Source organism: Neurospora hispaniola, assembly GCF_033458365.1.
Source record: "Neurospora hispaniola strain FGSC 10403 chromosome Unknown B0T23scaffold_9, whole genome shotgun sequence".
Classification (NCBI taxonomy): Eukaryota; Fungi; Ascomycota; class Sordariomycetes; order Sordariales; family Sordariaceae; genus Neurospora; species Neurospora hispaniola.
Window position 1 is genome coordinate 30,577 of NW_026944414.1, and position 15,040 is coordinate 45,616.

General features: G+C 53.7%; 9 protein-coding genes across 9 annotated transcripts; 5 read left to right on the forward strand and 4 right to left on the reverse strand.

The window, feature by feature from the left end:
- The first annotated feature begins 37 nt into the window (after positions 1–37).
- B0T23DRAFT_388779 (uncharacterized protein) lies at positions 38–1,011 on the forward strand. The gene has a single exon (XM_062837774.1). The coding sequence runs from the start codon at positions 302–304 to the stop codon at positions 809–811; it is 510 nt and encodes a 169-aa protein (XP_062688505.1). The 5' UTR covers positions 38–301; the 3' UTR covers positions 812–1,011.
- An 800-nt stretch (positions 1,012–1,811) lies between these two features.
- On the forward strand, positions 1,812–3,255 carry B0T23DRAFT_407842 (uncharacterized protein; the record flags this gene model as incomplete). The annotated part of the gene is made up of 3 exons (XM_062839230.1): positions 1,812–2,234; positions 2,297–2,922; positions 2,964–3,255. 3 exons carry the CDS (start codon positions 1,812–1,814, stop codon positions 3,253–3,255), a joined length of 1,341 nt encoding a protein of 446 aa, XP_062688506.1.
- A 635-nt stretch (positions 3,256–3,890) lies between these two features.
- On the reverse strand, positions 3,891–5,706 carry B0T23DRAFT_237763 (P-loop containing nucleoside triphosphate hydrolase protein). The gene is made up of 2 exons (XM_062833988.1): positions 4,606–5,706; positions 3,891–4,543 (listed from the first exon to the last, which is right to left on the reverse strand). Exons 1-2 carry the CDS (start codon positions 5,452–5,454, stop codon positions 3,920–3,922), a joined length of 1,473 nt encoding a protein of 490 aa, XP_062688507.1. The 5' UTR covers positions 5,455–5,706; the 3' UTR covers positions 3,891–3,919.
- A 253-nt stretch (positions 5,707–5,959) lies between these two features.
- B0T23DRAFT_407844 (Alpha/Beta hydrolase protein) lies at positions 5,960–7,330 on the reverse strand (the record flags this gene model as incomplete). The annotated part of the gene is made up of 3 exons (XM_062839231.1): positions 5,960–6,435; positions 6,661–6,784; positions 6,827–7,330. 3 exons carry the CDS (start codon positions 7,328–7,330, stop codon positions 5,960–5,962), a joined length of 1,104 nt encoding a protein of 367 aa, XP_062688508.1.
- A 1,088-nt stretch (positions 7,331–8,418) lies between these two features.
- B0T23DRAFT_399345 (phosphotransferase enzyme family-domain-containing protein) lies at positions 8,419–10,269 on the forward strand (the record flags this gene model as incomplete). Its single annotated transcript, XM_062838415.1, has 1 exon — positions 8,419–10,269. The coding sequence occupies one exon, from the start codon at positions 8,419–8,421 to the stop codon at positions 10,267–10,269; it is 1,851 nt and encodes a 616-aa protein (XP_062688509.1).
- A 698-nt stretch (positions 10,270–10,967) lies between these two features.
- Positions 10,968–11,342, forward strand: B0T23DRAFT_399346 (uncharacterized protein; the record flags this gene model as incomplete). Its single annotated transcript, XM_062838416.1, has 1 exon — positions 10,968–11,342. One exon carries the CDS (start codon positions 10,968–10,970, stop codon positions 11,340–11,342), a length of 375 nt encoding a protein of 124 aa, XP_062688510.1.
- A 576-nt stretch (positions 11,343–11,918) lies between these two features.
- On the forward strand, positions 11,919–12,981 carry B0T23DRAFT_237833 (uncharacterized protein). The gene is made up of 2 exons (XM_062833991.1): positions 11,919–11,965; positions 12,033–12,981. Exon 2 carries the CDS (start codon positions 12,051–12,053, stop codon positions 12,768–12,770), a length of 720 nt encoding a protein of 239 aa, XP_062688511.1. The 5' UTR covers positions 11,919–11,965; positions 12,033–12,050; the 3' UTR covers positions 12,771–12,981.
- On the reverse strand, positions 12,842–14,043 carry B0T23DRAFT_237850 (uncharacterized protein). Its single transcript, XM_062833992.1, has 2 exons — positions 13,214–14,043; positions 12,842–13,154 (listed from the first exon to the last, which is right to left on the reverse strand). Exons 1-2 carry the CDS (start codon positions 13,768–13,770, stop codon positions 12,914–12,916), a joined length of 798 nt encoding a protein of 265 aa, XP_062688512.1. The 5' UTR covers positions 13,771–14,043; the 3' UTR covers positions 12,842–12,913.
- Position 14,044: 1 nt separating this feature from the next.
- On the reverse strand, positions 14,045–14,927 carry B0T23DRAFT_237827 (uncharacterized protein). Its single transcript, XM_062833990.1, has one exon. The coding sequence runs from the start codon at positions 14,804–14,806 to the stop codon at positions 14,318–14,320; it is 489 nt and encodes a 162-aa protein (XP_062688513.1). The 5' UTR covers positions 14,807–14,927; the 3' UTR covers positions 14,045–14,317.
- Between the last annotated feature and the right edge of the window lie 113 nt (positions 14,928–15,040).

Here is a 15,040-nt window from a genome sequence, read left to right on the forward strand (position 1 = left end):
TCTGTTGCCCAATGCACTGTTCTCAGACGAGATGTACTCTGCCGAGACAACACCATGCTCGTGGAATTCCTTGCAATGGTCCAGCAAAGACCACGGGTTCCGTCTTCAACCCGTCCCATCTCTTCTCGCGGAGTTTGATACCCCCATACTGACCTGTCGGATCTACACAAGCTCTTACCCAGCATGCCCGCCGTAAGCGCCAGGTTTCTCGGCCTCGCCGTCCTCCTTCCGAACATACCCAATACTCGAGCCGTGATCCACATCCCGCACTACTTTGCCACTTCATCCCTAACACCAGCCGATGCTGCGAGTAGATCCAACACCCCAAGCCGAAGCAAAGACCAGTATATCCCCAAGACCATCCACCAAGTCTACCACAACTAGCGAGACCCCCGCAACGAGACCATTCCCACCGACTGGGCCCACGTACGCACAAGAACAAATCCCGACTTCGAGTACAGGCTATGGACCAGCAACGCCTCCCGCCGGCTTAGAGACACACTACGAATGGTTCCTTGATACCTACGACAGCTACACATGTCCTGTCCAACGAGCCAATACTCTCCGCTGCTTTCTCCTGCGCCACTATGGTGGCATCTACATTGATCCCAACTACGGCTGCGCCCGTGATCTTGCGCTCCTGCTCTACTACCCCGCGTGGGTAATCGACCGCGGCCACGGCATCACTGGGGCGAGGCCCAACCATCCTGACTGGGTCATGTTGACTGAGTCTATGGTTACCTACGCGTGGATTGCGGTTTCTGTTCCCACATGCTACCCATGGCAGCAGTCCAGAGTTCGGGAGGGTTAGCTGGGAAAAGTATCATGCACGGCTGCCCGACAAAGGCCATTCTCGGGAGTTTGCTACTCTTCGCTATGCTCACCAGACGGGTGTCACGCTCGTGGCAAGCAGGCAAGACCCATCAATGCGAATAACAGAAACTGCTGCCGGCGGAGGACGAAGTGGAATGGTACGGGGCGGTTTGACTTTTGTGACTCTCTCTCTCTCTCTTTCTTTCTTTTTTTTTTTTTTTTTTTTTTTTTTTTTTTTTTTTTTTTTTTTTTTTTTTTCCTGTTTTATTTCTTGATTGCCTTGTGTTGGGTTTATTTCGTGTCCCAATCCTTTGGCATTGGCCTCGTCCTTGGCATCCTAAAACATTGATCATTCCAGGACACGCTTTTCCACAGCTTCACAACAGGCCGAAGCCAGCTGTTTATTGGTTCATTAAATAATTACAAAGTGCGCCGACCACTATTGGCTCTCGACTTCGGGAAGCCAATCATTTACGACGTCCAATCCGATGCGCAGTGGAAGCTGAAGAGACCAGTGAACGGTACATATTTACCCTGGATTGTTTAGTGCGGTAATTAGTCAAATTCTTTGCATAAGATAGGTAGGTATCAACTTTATGCATTTTCTAGTCTTCAGACAGTCTCGCCAATCTTCCTCGCCTTGAATGTGGTTGTCTCGTTGGTTGAGTTTTCTGTGATGCTTTGCAAACCCCTGTCACAACGAACCAGCATTGGATTCGCTGAATGTAACACTTCGCCAGAATCCATTGGTTCCCGTCTCGAGTCTGTATGGCAGAACGGGGAATGGTTTTGCGCAGTTGTGCAAACCCGTCTGGCTTGCTACACAGACAGGTCGGTAGCATCCCCTGCGCATGATTTATCCGACCAACATCTTTGTTCAGCGCCGTAGCCTCCAACTTCACTTCTCTGCCTGACCGCAGCGCACCATCTTCCGCCTTTTTGTCTGCAGGCCCTCACCACTACGCCAGACACGCTTACTCGATCTCCCAGGCGTCAACATGTCCTCCCCCAACACACTGACCGTTACGGATGAAGGTACAAAACCCTCTTCCGGAACTGTCGACACAAACCCTGCTCACAAGACGGCGGAAACTCCAGTGTCCCTCAGCCATGAAGACGAGAGCCCGTCGCCATCCCAAGCTGTCACTAACGCTACTCCCGAGACCACTTATACGACCACCTCTAGCTCAAGTGTGACCAGTGGAGTGGTTTCGGACAATGAATCATCGACATCTCTGACCGGTACGGAAATCATGGCCATGCGTCGGCAAAGAACAGTCAATCGCATTATGCAACACTTTTGCCAATACTTGGAGTGGATATCCAAAGGCAATGCTGTTCGAGCATCAACTGAGCCTTTTCACCAGAATCTCTTGAGAACGCCGAATCGCTCTGCCTCCAGCAGCTCACGTTGCTCGACGGTTTTACTTCTGAGAACGACCCCTTCAAGTTCAATACCTACGACTGTATCCCACATGTACAGTTCAATATACCTTCTCCATGTCGCCCATTGAATCATTATCTCCATTTCGAGAATGGAACAATAGATTCCGGTGTTGATGTGTCGTATAGCGCAGGTTCTTTAGGGGAACCTTCTAAGGAAGGGCGTTCGGGCGAGTGCTTGCCAGATCCGTGGACCGCATTAGAACTCCCTGTACCGGCTACCTCTAGAGACAGCGAAGACTTCCGCTTCTCAAAAAACTTGCCTAGTGCCCCTGGGTTTCTAACCAATCATACCTCTGTATCATGGTATCCTTCAGTGCTTGAGCTCGATGATGGACCCGAACCTTCAACCAAAATCAATGGCATTTTGCACGACTCAACTCCTACTCCCAACCTGCACCTTGCTGTCAACACTATGAGGAGTGAAATCGGACGCCCGGTCAATGGTACCAACCAAAGCAATGGAATACGAAAGCATGCGGCCGAGGATGACGGTGACCACGATGGCAGCCGGAAGAGACAGAAAGTAGACGATGGCCGGAAGTTTTCTTGCCCCTTTTTCAAGAGGAATGCTCGCAAGTATTCCAAGTGGACGTCTTGTCCAGGACCGGGCTGGGATGAGATTCACCGGGTCAAGTATGCCATCCCCAAAGTTACCTATGCGACGTCTTCTACCGGATTGTGGGCTAACCTACTAGCATCAGGAGTCATTTATACCGACGTCACGAACTCATCCAGTGCCCGCGCTGTTGGAGCACCCACAAGAACAACAAGTCGCTCGTTGCCCATCTCCAAACAGATCCATCGTGCGAGAAACAACCAAACTTGAGTATAGTTGATGGTGTTACTCCGGAACAAAAGGAGAAACTGCTCAGTCGCAAAAAGACGCATGGTGACATGACAGACGAGGAGAAATGGCGTCACATGTACATGATCTTGTTTCCGGATGACGATAAAGACTCGATTCCGTCGCCCTGTAAGCCTTCGCTTCTTGTGTGATTGACTACAATAATGTGCCCAGACCGTTAACAGTTCTCAATTCACAGATTATGAGGAATCAGACGGCAGCGAATTGGAGGATTATGCGAGGTTCATTCGGAGAGAAATGCCTCCGATTGTCCGAAGGGAGCTTGAAGGCTTGCCTGACCAGGATTTCCAGAACAGAGAGCGCTTAATGCCGCGGCTAGTTGAAATCATATCAAACCTGCAATCGAGGTTACTTGATGTATACCGACAGTCACCAGCATCTGGACACGACCCGCGACCGCAACCTACTACAGAAGTGGATTCCTCTCACGGCAAACCAAGGGAGAGCGGCAGTGGATCGGGTACGACACCATCAGCGTCGGAGTCTCTTGACACTCTCACGCCACCTCATCTTCCGGACTTGGTAGTCAACGCTGACGACTTTGTCGATTCGCTTCTGGGCCTTGACTTCGAATACGATGAGATAACCTCCGAGGAGCTTCAGAGGTTGCTAGATGATTGGGGTCAACCTGGGGACATGGTCAATAATGAAAAGTCAGTGTAATTGCTTGGTAATAGCAGTAGAGGTATGCTTTAGCTGTACTCAATCACTTAGTTCGCCCGCTGGACTTTTCGTAAACCCGTACTCTTCGAGTCCACCCTTTCAGTAGACGCGAATGCATGGCTAATACGAGCATCAATCCTCATGCTCAATCCCCTCTCTCAGAATCGCAACCTGCTTCTTGATCTCCACCCAAAGCACATACTTGTCGAGATCCTCATCATCTCCATCGTCACCTCCATCATCACTGCCATCCGAGTCCTCCAGTGTCAACCTCTCCCAATCATCCTCGATCCCACTGTTTGCCAAAATCTCCTCCTTCTCCTTGGAATCCCTCGCAATAGTCAGCAAACTCGCCACAAAGGCTTCCTGGATGTACGCAAAGCTGAAGTCATCCGTGATCTCGGCAATCTTCTGGGTCAACACATCCGGAAACTCAATTGTTTCGTTCCCCTTTAGCTTGTTCTGCCAGAACTTGCAGTACGCGACTCTCTGCTTGAGGTCCGGGTTGGGGAAGAGGTACTTGCGATCGAACCGTGAAGGGCGCTTCGAGATGCCGGGATCGAGCCGTTCCAGGTGGTTGGTGGATCCGATCATGAAGATGCCGTCGTTGGATTTGAGGCCGTCGACTTCGTTGAGGAAGTAGGAGCGCACGTTGTCGGTGACGAGGGAGTCGAGGTCTTCAAAGATGAGGTAGCAGGGGGCGAACTGGCGGGCTTTTTGGAAGATTTGCGAGAGGGCGTATTCAGGGCCGGCGTACTACGTCTGTTAGCACTCCCCGTTTTATACTCTGGGTCAACGGATGGATAAAGGGCACTCACCGAAACCAAACTCCTCACATACAAACTCGGCACGCTCTCGTCCCGATCCAACAACGTCTTCATCATGGCCTTGATACTGATCGTCTTTCCGTTCCCCGGCGGGCCCCAGTAAATGACTCCCCTCTTCCATGGCACCTTCAACTTTTTGTACGTCTCCTTGCTCTCAAAGAAATTCAAGTGATCCTGGATAAGGGCCTCCTTCATGTCTCCATCCAAAATCACATTCTCCCAGCTCGCTCCCTGGATACTCTCCCACAGTTCCCGACTCTTCTCCCACCGTCCGTGATCATATACCCAAATTTCATTCAGCAGCGAGTCGGACCATTTCCCGGCGGCCAACAACAGCGACTCGGAGAGGTGCGTCGACGGAGCCAAGATGTAGTTGTTCTTCAGGTGCGGGTAGGCCGAGGCCCCGTCGCGCCCATCGACGATGTACAGAATGAATTCCTTGGATTGCCATTTGAGGAGGTACTTTGCAAAGATGATGTCTTTGACCAAAAAGCCGGGGGAGTTGTCGATGCGTCGGGCGGGCGGGACGTACGATGTTGTGGAAAGGCTGGTGGGGTACTTGTTGGCGGAGGAGCAGAGGTCTTCGGTGAGCGGGGTGATGGTGGCGTGGCCGGCCGCAGCGAAGCCGAGAAGGTTGGCCGAGTAGATGGGTGCGATGGTTAGTTCGAGGCTGGGATATTGCCTTTTGAGGGTGGCGGCGATGACGCATTGTGTGTCGATGCGCCGGGCCGAGGTGTGGTTGAAGAATTCGGCGGTTGTCCTTTCAAAGTGCCCATGTTGAGGGGGTGGGTGGCCGTGACCGGGAGGAGGGTGGTGAGGGTGGTCCATGTTGGGTTCCATCTTGACGTTGGCCGTAGAAATGAACAGAGAAGAGGATGAAGTCGAGAGGTGTCTTTTTAAGAGATTGGACGAGAGGTTGGGATTGTTAGACAACCCAGGACGGTTGTTGCCTGGATGTGACGAGTCGAAGCTGACGTGGAACGACGCGCGGGTCCGATCCGATTGAAGGCGCCATCACACTACAAGAACGATTGGTTGCTGCAAAGTCATGATGTGGCGTAGCTTTCGTGGAATACGGGATCTACGGAATGTCATCAGTCATCACCAAGTTAGCCTGCAAGGCCTGTCAAGACCGTACCGCGCACTAACAGCTCCAATGCTACGCTGAAGATGACCTCGAGATACAGGTCGAGACTAAGGTGGAGAGGTGGGATCAAACGTCCCAGATGTAAACAATAGATATGCTCCCAGCCCGATCATCTCAAGCCTGCAAACTTGATATAACCACTGTTCCACGTTTAAATCTAGTTGACACAAGTGCAGATGCCTTGGCTCCGTTTCGATGCTAATCCAACAAACGATTTCGCGGCTTGCTGAATGTGTTAATTTTGAAGGGGGTGGTAACGCGAGTGGTGCGAGCGGCTCTAGTGGCTGGCTTATCACCACTCTGCCGGCGCAGCGAATTGGCCAACGTAAAGTCACGCACATTGAGCCTGTCAACTGGTACTTGGCCCTGAGGACTCTTGAGCGTATGTGTATCAATCGCCGCAAAAACCAGCCTCTTGACTTCGTGCGCAACATCCTTGACAGCCTGCTCTGCCACTTCCGACCACGCCGTCAGCTGAAGCCAGCCATGGGTGAGGTTGTCGTAGTGACGCCAGCGAGTCGGTACTCCAGCCTGTGACAGCTTGCTTGCGTATTCGCAGCCGACGTCTCGCAAGGGGTCGTAGCCAGAGGTGAACACAGCGGCGGGCGGTTGACCACGGAGGTCCTCGACGGATTGCATACCGGGCGAGACGTAACGGTCTTGAGGGGAGATGTCTGGAAGAGCAATGGGTTAGGTGGGTGGCAGAAGAAGACCGACAGACGACTTGCCTTCGGACCGCGGAAGATAGTTGCTCGCAAAGCCAAAGATGCCGTTGCATTCCAGATAAAGACCGGAATTGTTCTCTGTCGCGGCCGGCGTATCAAATGGCAGTCTTGCCTCGGGATACAGCAAGACCTGCCCAGCCAGTGGCTTTCGCCCTTCATCCATCCTCCTCAAACAGACGGCTACTATCATATTCCCACCCGCCGAATCCCCTCCACCCAATACCTTTCCAGGATAGACTCCCCTTATCCTCCCTCCCTCGCCCTGCACCCAGTCGATCACAGCCGAATACTCATCCAACTACACCGGGTACTTAAACTCGGGCGCCAGTCTATACTCCACCGCGTAGACCTGACAGCCTGACTCCTCGGCGACCAAACGAAGTCCATTCTCAAACTCGTCTACCGATCCCACCGTATACCCGCCCCCATGAAAGTATATCAAGGCACCTGCTTTTCCTTTGTTGCGGTTGTCCTTTCCCGACGTTGGGTACAAGACGCGAACAGGAATCGTCCCATGGGGTCCTCGGATGGCAGTGAACTCGACGTCGTCGATCGGATGGATTTTGTTCTTGGGTAGGGCATGGAGGCCAAAGACGTCTTGATGGCGTCGACGCTCAACGGTGAAGTGCTCTTGGCCACCGAGCTCGAGGAGTGGGTGGGTGGAGAGAAAGTCGCGGATGGAGTAGTGGAGATCGCGAGCGCGGGGTCCGACGGTGGGGATGAGCGGGTCGATGGAGGCGAGTGTTCCGGTGTTCGCTGTCGAGGCCGTAGTGGTAGGAGGAAGAGGAAATATGGGGCGCTGGGGTCCTGTAGGAGAAAAGGTGAAGACAGAGTTGTTGGACATGTTGTGATGATGTCTGCTGGCCGGAACTGCGTTGTTGGCTTCAATCGTTGATGGATTGCACGAGAGGAAAAGAGACGGATTCAGCCGTAGTGAGAGGTGCTCGGAGTGGTTCCCCGAGCGGGGCCTGGGATGGCACTTGCAGGCGCCCGCTAGTGTACAGTAGTGTACATACTGCGTAAAGTGTGCTGAGACCTCACGCTACTACACTAACATGCCCCGGGCCGCGATCCGCGGCGTGACTGATTGACGTCACAATTGATGGGAATGTCGACTAGACTACCTCTAGAGGTACCTACACTAGGAAGTGGAAGACATCCCGAACATTGCAAGTGTTCATCTGAATCATGTCGCGGTTCAGTTGTGAGACATTCATCGCATGTCAGTCCCCCTATCCCAGCCGTTGCGGGCCGAACCTAGAGCCCGCGACATGACAGCAAGGGATGGCTGTCTTTCCTCTCAACGACGCCTTTTGTTTACATTCCTGATAGTGTATGTTGTCATTGGGTGTCTCTCAGCCTATCCCAAGGCGATGCCGTCAATACTTCCCATTATAGACCTCCAGTGGTCTGACTACCGTCTTGATCACTCACTGTCTTTCAACGTGGCAGGCTGGCAGGTCCTTGACTTGCAGGAAGCTATCGACAAGGGCCGTCGGGGTCCCCATTCGATGACGGAGCGAGTGCCGAATGATGGACATGCTCCACGCCTCATGTGCCAATTGATCTGTCCCGGGATTTTCCCCAGCCCCTCCACTCCCTAGTCAGGGTGAAGCATTGGTATGTGGGAACAAAACGGTATATGAAGACGAAAGTCTTGTTTACGAGACTGAGGTTTTGAGGGACATCACCATCATGACAATTCAAAGCCATCGATTGACATCAAATCTGACAAAGATCCGCCGGGTCTAAAACGACCACCGTGACAGTGACCTGCAGACCCAATCGACCAATCAGCATCCTCCTCTTATACAAGTACCCGACGCCATCACCCTGATTCTGCAGTGACCCATCGCCATTCGCTGCATGGTCCCCCGAAAGCGCCCGTCCACCCTCCGAATTTTAGGCTCTGACACACCCGACCCCCGCGCCATGGCCGGGCGCATGCGCTACCAAGTTCGTCGTCTCGCTCTGCCATCCTCATCGGCAAACCATCATTCAGGATGTGAGGCCCGAACCTACACCTGCACCGCAACCACCACCTACACCGATGCCGACTACGGGTACGGCTGGTATCAATTCGGCAGGATGCCACCCCAAAAAGTCCAGCCGCAATACATAACCCTCCGCACAGCGAGCGCAAAGTCGTCCGTCGTCTCCAGTGTCTCGAGTGCGACGTCCACAGCATCAAACGCGAGAGATTCGAAAACAAGACCCAAAGAAGCCGCCGCCTCAACAACAACAACAACAACAACGTCAACCCAAGACACAAGCCGTTCCGGCCTCTTCTGGGAGTCCGCCGGTCTCGACATCGAGCCCCGCTGGGCCCGACAACCCGACATCGACGCCATCGCCCAAGTCGTCCGCCGCCACCTCGGAATAACCTCCCCCTCGCAATGCGTCGTTACCTTTCACTCCTCCGGCACCTACAACAAGCTCTACCACGTAAACTCCCCAGCCCATGGCCGCTACCTCATGCGCGTCATTCTTCCCGTCGACCCGCACAACAAGACCCGAGGCGAGGTTGCCTCGCTCCAGCTCGTGCGGTGCAAGACCGACATTCCCGTTCCCGTGGTGGTGGCCTATGACGATACGAGTGATAACGAGATTGGGTTCGAATGGATCTTGATGGAGCTGTTGGAAGGACAACCGGCGCATTTGCGATGGAGAAAGATGAACATGCGGCAGAAGGAGAGATTGGTGGGAAGGATGGCCGAATTCCAGGCGCAGCTGTCGAGGTGCGGGAATATGACGGAATCGGGGTTTAGGGGAATAGGCACGCTGGGAGCTACCTCCAGGGGAGACAGCGACTTTGTGGACCTGATGATGCCCGAGCCTGGGCCCATGGTCTCTCCAGTGTTCTTTACGGGGGAGCGTTGGCATTATCCGGTGTCGAGAGGGCCGTTCCAATCAAGCCACGACTGGCTTAGGTCCTACCTCAGCGTCATCATCAAGGAGCACAGCGCTACTCTTGCTCAGCCACCGCCCAGAATCCCCGACGATACAGACCGCGAGAAAAGGGAATCAGCCGAAGGTGTTACTCGAGTCGCCCGCAAGTTAGCCCGCCTCTTGCACAAACTCTTCCCGCAGCTTGTGCACCCACCAGAGCGTACAGCCCTTTGGCACGGCGACTCCCTGTCACTCGATAACATCCTCGTCGACGAAAACGGGCGCATCACGGGTGTCGTGGACTGGGAATGCGTGTCGACGATGCCGCGGTGGGTATCCACACAGTTCCCCGAGTTCCTGCGCGGCGGTGTTGAGCGCGAAGAGGAGCCGCACCGGAGCCGGTATGCCGACGTGTTCAGTGACGAGGAGGCCTCGGAGGAAGGACAGGATGGTGGCGTTGAGGATGTTCCGGACAACGAAGGAAAGACGGAGCTGTACTGGATACACCTAATGGAATACGAGCAGACGCAGCTGAGGAGGGTTTACAGCGCCAGGATGGGCCAGTTGATGGGTCACGGGTGGGATGCGGAAGTCGAGGAGGCCGCGCTCAAGGTGGACTTTCTAGGCGCGGTAGCCAAGTGCGCGCAGGGCTTGTACCTCAAGAGAATCGAGCAATGGGTGGATGCGGTAGAAGGCAAGGAGTTTGTTAGGTTGGGGGATGTGTTGAGAGGGGGTGTGGCGGGGAGAAAGGATTCGAATGCGTCGACTACTTCGGGGCCGACAGACACCAGAACAACGCCGGGAATAACAACAATAAAAACAACGGCGACATTGAGCCCGAAGCGCGGGACGGAAAATCAACGGCCACGGTTTTCCATGACCAAAATCTATTGACTTTTGACATACCCGACGTCGCTGTCATTTTCTTTCTATAGCTAGCGTTCGTGTTATAGCATGCTTTCCTTTTAGCGAGCGTTCATGGAATTCATGTCATTCCTCGTCTGCCGATCTCTCTTCCTACGGGATTGCCAATCTGCACTGTCTGGTGGTTGTTGACCCCCCCTTTTAGCTCCCCTTTCGCCAAGTCCTTTCGCCAAGTTCGCCATTGCTAGCTAGCGGTGTACGCGGTGTGCAAAGGGGGTAATTGCACCATCACGAAATACTCCGAGAAGCTATATCCATGACAGCAGCTGATGGTCAGTGTATTGGCGCCAAGTTGTTCGCTTGACCTTCTAGCGATTCTAGCTCATGCATATCACTCCCCAAGCGAAACAAGCATGGACCCCACACGTCATATCACCACATGGTCCGGATGTTCACGGTGGCCAAAATAGTAACAGTCGTTTTGAGCCTCAACGACGATCGACCACGCAAGCGGAATGGCTTTCAGGGGAAAAGGATGTTGAGACCTGGAGAAGATGGATCCATGTCGAGAATCTGTCAATCTTGACGATCACAAGCATCTATAAGAACCTCCATCCTTTTTCTTCTCTGGCCATCTTTTCTCCTCATCATCACAACAACAACAACAACTACTCACCAACACAAACCAACTTCACCACACTCCTTTACCAAAACAAACCACCGTCAAAATGCAGTTCCTCGCCACCATCTCTCTCCTCGCCGCCGCGGCCGTCAGCTCCGTCTCTGCCGCTCCCACCAGCAACCAGTACACCGAGGTTATGGGCAAGGTCACCTTTGGCCTCGAGCGCCAGTGCCCCATTGACCACATCAAGTACCCGGCCATTGAGTTCCCTGCCAACACGGAGAGCAACCACTGCCGCACCTTCTACGCTGGCGCCGTCTTCCAGTCCATCGACGTCGAGTTCTTCGACCCCAAGTGCCAGCTCACCGTCTACTCCACCTACGACTGCTCTGACAGCGGTATCGTGTCCGGCTCCGGTGGCTGCTGGAACCCCGAGGGTGGCATCAAGGCCTACAAGGCTACCTGCCCCTGGAAGCTCTAAGCCATTGGTTTGGTGAGTTTAGGAGTCTGAGGAGGGATGCTTGGAAGAATGCATGGCTAACATGTGGCAGACTGAGATGAGAGAAACAGTGCCAGGAAGGGGAGCAGTGCGAGGAGTGCCAGGGAGGTTGTGGAGGGGAAGACGGAGTTAGGGATACGGGGATAAGGGAAAGATGGAGTTAAGGAGTGTGAAAGGGAGCGGCTGGGGGGAATCGGGTGGGGGTTGGGAAGGAGGTCCGGGGAAGGCAAAGGGGTGAACGGAGGGGCACTGACACTGGCATTGGGAAACAACTGCATTGAGGCGCGTGGGGGGAAACAACTACACTCTTTAATCACTTTTCTCTGTACATACAACAACAACAACAACAACAACAACAACAACTCGAACATAGCATCATGGATCATTCTAGATTCCATCATCAGCAGCATTATTCAGCCAAGTATCACAAGGGTTTCGCGGGATAGAACCATGAGTCGCTGGGACCGGGCTGGCACGGACCGCTTTACCCCTGTTTTGTAAGCGAGGCCAGTCCTTGTCTACCCCTCCGTAGATGTAGATCCGGTCCATCGTGCCGGTCGTTCTTGCTTATAAACCACGTTTCGAGGCAAGTAGTGTATAAGAAGGTCCGAGCATCTCCTTGTTTCTCGACTTTTTTTGCCATTGACATTGACAACAAACTGAACCACAAAGACCCATCCGCTACACAAAATGCCCACCTACGTCGTCACCGGCTCCAACCGCGGCATCGGCCTCGAAATCGTCCGCCAGCTCACCCAGTCCCCAGACAACACCGTTCTCGCTCTTGTCCGCGACCTCTCCAAGGACCACTCCTCCCTGAAATCCCTCGCCAGCGAGAAGACCCACATCCTCGAATGCGACACCTCGTCGCTGTCCTCCATCCGCGACTTTGCCAAGACCGCCCGCTCCACTCTCGGAGACACCAAGATCGACTACGTCATCAACAACGCCGGCGTCAACCTGTCCGAGCAGAACTCGTCGTTGCAGCTGGCCCCCGATGACTTGCTCGACACCATCAAGACCAACGTCCTCGGTCCCGCCAAGGTGCTCGAGTTCCTCCTCCAGCAGGGCCTGTTGAGCGAGAACGTCAGGGTGCAGAACATGAGCTCTACGCTGGGCAGTGTGCAAATGACGCTTACCGGCTTGGGACGGGCCACGGGGTACTCGATCAGCAAGGCCGCGCTGAACATGTTGAATGCCCATCTGGCGACCGACCTCAGAAAGGCGGGCTTGAAGGGTGCCGTGGTCATAGTCATGTGTCCCGGCTGGGTGAAGACGGACATGGGTGGTGACGGAGCGATGCTGAGCCCGGAGGAGAGTGTGGCCGGGCAGTTGAAGGTTCTGCAGGGGTTGAAGGACGAGGACAACGGCAAGTTCTTTAACTATAGGGGGGAGAATGTGCCTTGGTAAATTTGGGGAGGACATACATACGGGCATGTGACACACACGAGAACCAGAAGAATGTCTTAATGGACAAAGACCTTTCTATGACCCTGGGATTACAATCCATGATATGAATGACGGAAACACTGTTCTCTAAACCGTGGAGATACTCATCTAAATCCCATCAGTCTCTCACCGGCCAGAACCACAATGGCCGTCAAGAGAACCTGCAACATCACCGCCCAAATGCTCAATGAGCTGTACCACTTCCTTCGAGAATACGGCAAGTTTCTCGCCATCGGCCCAACCATCTTCTCAATCGGTGCAATCCCCTCCTTCTCGCCCGTCTTCCTCGCCACCTCCATGCCGGGTAATCCATCCAAGCTCCAAGCGTTCTTGGACGCCCAGTATCTGTGTGCCGTTAGCTGTTAGCATCCTCTTCTTCCACCCAGATCAAAAGCCAAACTAACCGTTCCACGCTCTCCTTACTCAGTCCCTTCTCGAACCTTTCCACCTTTTTCCGCCAATGATCAGTCAACACCTCCCTCCTCTCCTTAAACTCCATCACCGGCACCCCAAACCCGCAACTATCGCCCACCAGCTCCACCTCCACCACCACGACACTTCTGGCGCCCGGGACCACTTGGACGCCTTCCTTCTTGGTCCACTCTTGGAACTCTTTCGTCCCATTCTCCAACACCTTTCCCCGTCCAAACAATCTCACAATCCTCGGCGCCGCTTTGCCAAACTCGCAGAACATGACTGTGATCCGCCCATTTTCGTACAGATGGGCAATCGTTTCCGATCCAGATCCGGAGAGGTCGAGGTACCAGAATTGGGCTGGCTTGCTTGGTTCGGACTCGTGGGTGGGAATGTAGCCAAAGGAGTTGACGTTGGGGAAGGTGCCTTTGGGCGAGACGTTGATGTGGCCCTGGGGAGAAAGGGGAGCGGTGGAGACAAAGAAGACGGGTTGCGAGAGGATCCAAGGGAGGAGAGAGGGAGAGAGAGTGGTGTGGAATTTGCCCATTGTGTTTGGTAATTAGATCAAAGTTTGACGGTGTCGTTCTCAGGAAATGGGTCAAAGTTGATTTGGAATGAGATAGGTACTTTATGATGTGGTCTTGCCGGTTTGACTCATTGAAGCGGAAATGTGGAGAGCCCATTACGGAGGGGAAAGTGCAGCGGGTGCTACCGTGTTGAATCCGAGCGGTCGAATCGGTTTAGTTCCCGTCCAGCCGAAAAGAGGAGGTGACGGCTGATCATTGGCCTTTAGACATGAGTCTGTGCCGATTGCCGTACCAAGCCGCGGGACAGTAGATGGAAGAGCTCAACATTCGGGCATCTCTCATTATCAAATTTGCCAGTCTATAACCTACCTATCCACCATAGATCTTCTGAATGAACTGGTTATACCAAACAGCCATTGCGCTCGCCAAATACTGATCCGCCACACTGAAAGCACAGTACCTACTTGACGCAGTCGCGTTCGGGTGTTCTGTAGCATCATCGGACCCAGATATTGCGCGCACGACATACCCTGTGGCGGGTTGAACGTCAAAGTCTTTTCGGCGTCCTTAGCCTTTTGCTGCAGACGGATGGGAACGTGGCCCCTTCGGAAGACTAAATCCTCGGCGGTGCTGGTGTTGGATGAACCAAGTTCCGTAGCCAGCAAATTGATAAGCATGAAGCCGACCAGAAAATACCGAGTATGTCAAAATTCCGCCAGACGTGGGCATGGGTGTATCCGTAGGTGTGATGTACGTGTCACCAGAGACAGTGCAGCACCGGACTAGCAAAGATCCACGAGTCCCCGATGCGGTTCGGATAGGACGACACTCGAAGAGGTTAAAACACTGCCATGGACCTCGCTGGCAATGAGGATCTCGAAACCGTAGCAGGACGAGGTTGGCGAACATTATTAAAATGGTAGCGGTGCGGCCGCCCCAGTCACGCTGGTGATAGCGGAATGTACATGCTTTGATTTGCAAGGCGATGCTGTCGTGTTGATACGTCAGCACGATGTGAATCACAAGGAAGGAGGAAATCAAGGAGAGGAAGCGCATGAGATTGTTTATGGTGACTTGGGCTTGACGTTCTTGGCCTGCCGACGTTCCTTGTGCTCACGAAGCTAGGCAATAGCCTCAATCTTGCGCTCGCTACGGGTGCTGTTTTCCCAGGCGCAAATGGGACTGCCGCCGAGAGACATCTCGGCGATACTGACACGGTTGCGTTCACCGCCTGTGACGCCCCGAATAAAGTCGTCACCGACCTTGTGCGGGAAGTGTGACTGAGACCAA